An 8,202-nucleotide genomic window follows, 5' to 3' on the forward strand; every position below is an offset into this window, starting at 1 on the left:
TGGGAATTGTATAAAGGAATTTGATGCCACAGATTTAAGTTTAGGTCTTCCCTCTAATAATGTGTCGTCATCATCTTTTAATGACCCCATAATCCTTTGCGGGGAGGAGTCTGGGCAAATGAATGGAGCTAGCAGTGTTTAATGGCCGGATGCCCTTCCTGTCGCCAGTGCAGAGTTTTGTTCAGCAGATACATTCTCATTGTGCCCAGAGAGAGAAATAAATGCCTCTACCTAGGATCGAACTCACAGCCTCCTGATTGTGAGACAGGAGCTCCACTCTAGGCCACCATACCACTCCCCGCTCTAATAATGTATGGGCTCCAGCATATTTTTCTCACAAGGTCTAGACCGGGGTGTCAAACTCGCATCGTCATGTTGCTGTGACATAATGTATCGTGACTTCTTTCCCCTTTGTTAAAATGGGCGTAGGCATCGCCAGCGCATGATGCATCCAGCCCACAGGCCGTGAGTTTGACACCCCTGAGCTAGATAAATGCAGATAGCTTCAGGATGCTTCCAAGCAGAGCTATTTGCAAAAAAAAAAAAAAACCTTCAAGAGAAAAAGATTTCTGGTTAAACACAAGGGTGACAATCCTGTCCCTGAATTGCCCACTCTAGTTCCTTGCCCTCCTCTAAATATGCCCATCCTTGCTATAAATAATATAGTGTGTTTTCTTTTATATGTTTGTAAGTCCAAGATCTTATTCTCTATATGAAAAAAAAAGAAAACTAAGCTATGATTAATTTTGACAGTTGATGCATACGTTCTTTTGCGTAGATCATTTCAGTGCCTTTATGCTTTGATATCTCACATGAGAATGTAAGGTTGTACCTTTCTCTCCATGTTGTCACACTTGTTTATATGTTGCCTTTCCACTGAGCATTGAAGGCAGTCTGATTCAATTACCTGTGAGATTCTGTTAATGGATTTGCTAGACAATTGATCTTCCTTGTTAGTGTTATTTATACCTGCTATAATTCATGATCGCTTTGCAGCAATTTGGCTGCTTATCAAAACTATCCATCTAAAACACAACACCCATGTCGCTGCTGAATGCTGAAGAGAAGAGCATTAGCTTAATTGTATTGGATTTCTGTCTTCATTTCTTCCCAGGAACAATTTAAAAGGTTGGTCTTAAACTTTAAGAAAGCCAGTTTGGTGTCATTGTTAAAGGCACAGGGTTAGAAATTGGCCTTAGCCTTAGCCCCACATTAGGAACTAAACTGTGGGGACTTTGGACCAGTCCTTCTTCGTGAGCCCTGGGAAGAAGGCAAGAGAAAATCACGTACAAAAATGGTGCAAAGAAAACACCTCCAGGAAGAAGTCTCTATAGTCAGTCTCCTAAGATTCAAGTCTGACATGAAGGCACCAAGTACAAACTCCCCCAAAACCCCAGCCCCTAATATTTAAAACCATAAATTATTTAGAACACAGAATTTTCTCTGAATACTCTGCTTCTGGTTGAACTTGCGGCTCAGCTCTGATAAGTCAACTAGTGAGTACAAGAAGCACGAGCCTCATTCATACGTTGTACTTAAACCACTATGTTTGGCTTTGGCTCAGCATGTTTTTAACACTTATTTTTTTAAAAAGGGGGTCGTGGCTATCTAAGCTGATTATAATTTTATATAGTAAACAATGGGTGAATAGACCTGTGAACCTAATCACTGGTCTTTATGATGATAGTGCCAAGTTTAAAGAATATAATTTTAAATCAATCATCCAAAGTTGTGTAACATTGAAAAGATGATTCAGCTTTATCAGTTTCAACCAGCTTTTAAGCTTCACTTTCTTGTGTAAAGGAATTAAGGTGCATTTCGAACTGTTTCCACCATGGATTGTGTGCATCCACTATTTTAAAAATGCACGAGGTTTATTTTTTATATACTTCTTAGTGATTTCAGAGTAGAAAACTTGAGATAACAAAAGTCTACTTTTACAACAAGGATCTTATAAGCTTAAGGAAAGCAGCAAAAGATCTAAAGGACCAGAAGTGTTGACGTTGTCATAGAGGAAATACAAATCTAGCTTTATAAGAAAGTGAGACTGTAAAAAATGCAAAATTTAGGGTTCCATTAGGTAACCTGCATGCTTATATTTATTATAAGGGTGAAACTCATGGATGTAATACCAGAAAACGAACAGTTGCTTGCCTTCCAAAAAAGAATAAATAAAGATGACCCAAAATACACCCAGGGAAAGGTCTTAGTAGCCTTTCTTTACGCTCAGTTCTCTTCACTAGTTCCATTTTTTTCTGCTGTTTTGCTGCTCTATCGAATCCATTCCTGAGTCAGTTTTCTTTGGTTTCCAAAATAGATTTCATTTCTGGTATAAAAGAAAGAAAGAAAAGTTTAAAATGATGCATTCCTAGAATGAGTTCCTAGATTGGAATTGGATATTGTAATTCAGATATTTGAATTATTTTCCTCCAGGAGTCTAAAGTGGAACATATTTAATTATTTATTAAGCAAATCTATATGACTTCCTATCTCAAGAAAAGTGACTGTGGTAGAACATAATAGTCCAATAAAACAGTATGACCTGTTGATCCTTGACTTTTGACCAGCTATTTAGTGAGTGTTCATAGTTATGAAGGATCCCCCCCAAAGGTCTTTATGACTGAAGTTCCAACAGGCCCCGCCCTCTACAGTCTCATGACCACATTTTGGGCATTTGGCAACCAACTACAATTTACGGCATTGTTGCTGAAAACCAGAGTTTATTTCTGACTTTTGGCAAAAGCTCCCCATAGCAAGCAGTGGATTTGCATAATGACAGCAGTGCTTTTCTTAGCAACCACCACAAAAACCATCATAAAACCAGGTCAGTCATGTGGGAAATAAATGATTCCACCCCCAATCCTTCCCCCAGTAGGTACAGAAAGTGATGTTGCATATGCTTTCTCCTTCTCTCTTTCGAGGAAAGAAAATTCCCAGAGCTTTCCATAAAAGGAGGAGAGCTTGTGAGGCCTATCCAATAACAGCAAGTGTTGATTAAAATAACACCTTGGCTTATATTTTAAAAAGTGCACAACCTCAGACTGCAGTAGTTTGGGTTATATCTGGTTATATTCCAACAAAGACCCAGTGGAGATTTGGAATGCAGCAGCCAAAGGGGCTGCAGAGTATTGGTGCCACAATTTACATGGTTGCCTTCTGCTCCCTTGGAACGAAAGAGAAGGTACAGATATCTCATCAAAAGAATACACTTTGAGCATGGACTAGAGTAACAAGAAATATATTTTGCACAATAAAAAAAAAATACCCGGAGAAACCAGCAGATTTCAGCAGAGTTTTCAGTGGGTTTTACTTACCAGCTTCATTCTCAAGATGGAGCAAATTCTCGTTGGCATTGGAATTATGCTTTGGCTTTGCCAGCTGCAGGCCAGCAAGGAGGGTCATAAAATCTACAACTGTGTCTATGCTTTCTTTGTTGGGTGAAATATCCTTGAGAGTACTCAGTACGCTCAGTCTACTGAAAGATTTGACTTCCGAGATGTTGGCCCGCAGGAAGAGTAAGATGATGTTGAGATCATTAAATGGGCAAGTCAGCATTTTCTTGCTCAGGAGATCAAATGCTGGCAGCATTTCATAAATGGACAGAAGCCGCTTGTCCCACTGACACAGCTGAAGCAGGTGGTAGAGGACAACTGGGCCCAGAAGGATGTACACAGACCCAAGGCAGATGCTGGTAACTTGGAAAACGGAGAAGAAAACCAGCTTGCAAGGAATCCAGTCTGGAACATCAGATTCTTCGAGAAGCCCTTCCTTGATTGAACATCTGAATTTATCGTGAAAAAAGACCTGCAAGTGACAGTATCCCAAGTAGAGGCAGCTGACAGCCAGAAGAAAGAGGAGGAAGAGGTTCCTCAATACGTAAATGATGACCAAGTAATGGGAACGTTGCTTGCAAGTCAGGTATCTCTCCAGGAGAGGGAACTCAAAGTATCTCTCACTGCGAGCCCTTGGGGGGAAAAACAAAACAAAAATAAGAATAAACTAGCACTCTTCTAGTGATGTGCTACTTTTTCCATGTGTGGGACTTAAAAACAACCAACCCAGAAGAGGACAGTCCTGGAGATTAATGAAGGATAACCTCAAGAACAGTCACTGCTATATACCAAGACAAATTCCTTGTGTGTCCAATCACACTTGGCCAATAAAAGAATTCTAATTCTAATACGAATGCAGGGAGAAATTTACAATGTAATGCTTTCTTATTGTCTGTGGTTTTGTGACTGAAAATTCTGGGAACGGAAATGGAAATTTAGCATGCAGATCACAGATCCGCCTGTCACTTACAGGTCAAGCTCCTCCCAAAAATCCTCTGGATCCTCTTCCGATTGCTGGAGCTTCACCATGTATTGCACCAAGCGGATGGAACGATTGTAGGATTTATCTAGTTCATCAATGATGAAGAACAAATCGCAGTTGAGTGAGGGGGCAGCTGCATACTTCCACAGCAGATAAGGCAGGTACATGGCAACTGCAATGACCAGCAAAGAATATGGGAAGACCTAGAAAAACAGAACGAGAAGAGTGTGGTCGGCTGAAGGGTAGAACAGTGTTTCTCAACCTTGGTCACTTTAAGAGGGGTGGACTTCAATTTCCAGAATTCCTGGGAGTTGGAAGTTCACCCCTCTTAAAGCGGCCAAGATTGAGATACACTGGGGTAGACTACTACCAATTATGCCCTGGGATCCACATGTTGTGCACCCAAGAGATAACAGATGGCGTTCTTCACCCCGATACCTTGAAGACCCAGAGGGAATTGGATGCAGCATCTCTTGCAGGTTCAGAATTGTAGTGAAGCAAGGAGTCCCAGCACACGGCATCAACAAAATGAGACTGCTCTGCTGTGAAGTTGCTAGGAGAGAAGCAACTGATTTGGGATCCTGTGATAGAGAAAGAGAATCATACTCATCTTCATCCTTCTTTCTAACACTGCAACATCCATCAGCTTCTTCTATGATAGTAAAAACAGAGAGCTTCTCTGCTATGTTTTGAACCACCTTCGGCATGGACGGTCTTTGCAGTCTATCAAGATGAGATCCGTGCCCAACCTTAATCCCTCTTAGCCAACATTTGGCATCAAACTGCTCCCCATTTTTTAAAGTAATTAAGAAATTGGGCCCATTATGCTGTCCCTACTGTGGCAGTTCTTGTAAACTCTGTTCATCATCTCTGTGGGCTGGGTGTGCTAAAAAAAAAAAAATATCAATCCCTAAAAATATTTTACAAGCTTTGAGGCAAGCCAGAGAGAGAAATAAGTTTTGTTTATTCCATCTGGATCGACTAAACCTCACACAGGCATTCTTTTCCAGAAATGAATTCCTGAGGCAGGCTGTGAAATTGCAGCCATGAAACCTCATCTAACCAATGTCAGATTTGTGCAAAACCACACACGGATCATCCTGTTTTGGGTACATACTATCAAACGAGACACTGTTGCTTCTGGAATAGGTACCTTTATGTCTTCCCTTATTCAGTGTAATGCTGGTTCTTCTGAATTATCTCTTTTGCGGTGTTTAATGGGGCTTGTTTCCAAGGAAAAATACCTGGAATTGCAGCTACCAAACTTAATGGGAGTTATTTTGAAAAAGAAACATCAGTATTCCAGTGTCTCTTTTCCAAGATACATATTTGGATTCAGCCCTTGCATCACAAAAATCTCACTGAAAGATAGCAGTGATTGAACTTCATGACTGGGTGAAAATTTGAAGCTGGATTTCTCCAAGCTACTCCAACTGACATTCTCTAAATCTGTTGGAACTGTCATCTCAGAACTTCCCCTTTGTTGGTTGGAGAAGCCCATTGGATAAGAACTGCAATCAGCTACTACCTACTGCAATGAAATCCTGTATACGGAATAATTTTTAACTGTGTCTCTGAAACATCTAATTTTCCCTATATTAGAAGCAACACTCAGGCTGATGATTGACATGTTTTCTTCATAACTGTCCGCTAGAAGTAAAATCACATCACGGTCCGCTAGAAGTAAAATGTCTAATGTCACAATTTTAAGTTGAGAGGAGATTTCACATTTTATATATTAAAATTGTACGGTGTGGTTTGAATGCGCTTCATAATTCAATCCTATATTTATTGAAGTCCCACAGTGAATCCAGAGAGTCAAGGCTTCAGATACGAAACTCCTGGATTGATTTTGCAAATGCTACATTCAGTATCGAAATCTGTTTCAAGTTAGCGTACTGGGCTTGCAGTAAACTCATTTTTTAAAAAAAGAATGAACATGTTGTCCTTGCCCCCCCTGCTGGCATCTCCCTCAGCCCCTCGGAAGGCCTCGAGAAACAACTGGTCACCCCTCCACCCTCTTCAAAGAATAATAAATCGACCTACCAGTGGAAAATTCCTGGGCAAACATGAGAGACACCAAGAAGAGTGGGAGCCCCACTGTGACAAACTTCATGATGCGATCGCATGGCAGCTCCAAGTGAAGCCCTTTTGCTCTGGGCCTGTTTGGCTCTGGCAGCAGCGCATCCGAGAGCATGTAATTGCCAGCCGTGTGTGCAATTGACATGGTTCTGTTCTAAAGGGGCCAAGCATGCACACAACAGAAGAGGCAGCCTCTCCAAGGGCTCAGCTACATCTAAGGTGGGAGATGTCTTGACGATGGATGCCTTAGGTTTCCTCCATGGGGAATTAAGCATCAGGCAGTTGTAAATGACCAGCTTGGCTGTTTGCTAAACAGAATGATAATTACAGGGCAACCTGTTCTCTGCAACTACCCTCAGCCCAGAAATAGAGCCGTTGACTGGGGGTATGCTGTGATTGGTAAAGGACTCCACTGTTTCTGGCCAACCACAGGCTTAACATGGCAAGGCTGGGCCGTGTGGTTTTATCTCCCTCTTTCATAAGCAGATGTTATTTCTAGCCACCACTGGTAAAGAGGTAGGGCAGTGTATTCGATTTTCAGATCCAGCAATTTCCAGGGGCGGGTATCAAATGGCTGGCCAACAGTTTATATCTTAAAAGGTGAAGGTGGGAGAGAGAATCCCACTCAGAACACCTAAGGGTTTTATTTTTGTGGTTTAGTAATGTGAATCTGCAACTCTTTTTTCTGTGTTTGCCATAAAACCAGATGATTCTAAAATTTCATTGCATTTTCCTCTTTCTCTCAACCTTCCCATCCCAGTTCTAAAACACAGTTATAAGGATCTGCAACTTAGATAATCCACAACTTGCATGTGGCCATCAGACAAATTACTGCTGCTCCTAAAGCATATTGCTTGAATTGGTGGCAAACCCAATTCCCAGCTGTGTGATTTTCTTTGCTAAAATAAGAAGCAAAATAACATGTTAAATCTCCAAAGCTTAACATATGGGAAGATTCCGGGCAACCTCAGAGTTTTCATGGGTTACTGCACATTTTTAGCACACTATAATTGATAAGGTAATTTTTCTCACACATACCATGTCTTCCCCCTCCATATTTATCCTAGTTAGCAATCTATGTCAGTTTAGGCATTCCCTGCATCTGAGGAACTGCTGTGTAATTCAGAAAAGTTTATGCTTTGATCATAGACTAACGTAACTCTCCTCCTGTAAACTGCAGTGGCTGAATTTGCATATATGTGGCTTTCTAGGGCTACCAAGACCTCCAATATTCTTTACACATAAATCAGTGTCCTGTTTTCTCCTCGAACTACTTCTGATTTTTATATAGTGCTACTCCTTTAATAAAGTTTGTCAGTGGACACCAATATATTTTTTGCAGTAAATACAGTCAAGCCCAGTCATTCTAATTTTTGTAAGAACCATTCTAAATTATTTTAATAACACTTGTGAGATCACTTTATAGAAGATCAGAATATTCTTACTGCTACTGGATATATGCAATGCCACCCTTTAGAATGAAAAATGGGCCTAAAACCTCAAAATTTTTAAAAAATCAGAGATTAGCTAGTAGTTCTGAAATTTGGTATTTCCCAATATTATGCAATTATCCCACATTCCAGAAATACTGTAATAAAATGCCATTTACAGTTCTACTATCAGCCATAAAGTTAAATAATGGCATTTCCCTAGATTTGTAGCCCTAAATGCCACCACATGGTGTTTTACTCTAATTAGAAAAAAAGAGAGAGTAATCAAAAGCAAATAAGATGGAAGTGGACTCGGGTTGCAGTTTTTGTAATGCTAAGCCCAAAAAGATAGCATACATACATATTATGCCCAAAA

The 8,202-nt window shown here is 40.5% G+C and overlaps 1 protein-coding gene across 1 annotated transcript; it reads right to left on the reverse strand.

The window, feature by feature from the left end:
• Nucleotides 1-2,077: 2,077 nt before the first annotated feature.
• PANX3 (pannexin 3) lies at nucleotides 2,078-6,819 on the reverse strand. The gene is made up of 5 exons (XM_026671315.2): nucleotides 6,361-6,819; nucleotides 4,753-4,895; nucleotides 4,303-4,517; nucleotides 3,315-3,964; nucleotides 2,078-2,326 (listed from the first exon to the last, which is right to left on the reverse strand). Exons 1-5 carry the CDS (start codon nucleotides 6,539-6,541, stop codon nucleotides 2,292-2,294), a joined length of 1,224 nt encoding a protein of 407 aa, XP_026527100.2. The 5' UTR covers nucleotides 6,542-6,819; the 3' UTR covers nucleotides 2,078-2,291.
• Between the last annotated feature and the right edge of the window lie 1,383 nt (nucleotides 6,820-8,202).

This window comes from Notechis scutatus, chromosome 7 (genome assembly GCF_049901735.1).
Source record: "Notechis scutatus isolate UNSWTSFEM ecotype Mainland chromosome 7, rNotScu1.2, whole genome shotgun sequence".
In the NCBI taxonomy this organism is placed as follows: domain Eukaryota; kingdom Metazoa; phylum Chordata; class Lepidosauria; order Squamata; family Elapidae; genus Notechis; species Notechis scutatus.

Excerpts from the sequence above, each read along its gene's own strand:
- PANX3 (XM_026671315.2), bottom strand. The coding sequence starts at position 6,541 with ATGTCAATTGCACACACGGCTGGCAATTACATGCTCTCGGATGCGCTG. Across the intron at positions 4,518-4,752 it reads ATTCCCTCTGGGTCTTCAAG|GTCTTCCCATATTCTTTGCT; the intron begins GTATCGGGGTGA and ends CTGTTTTTCTAG. Across the intron at positions 2,327-3,314 it reads CCATCTTGAGAATGAAGCTG|AAATGAAATCTATTTTGGAA; the intron begins GTAAGTAAAACC and ends CTTTTATACCAG.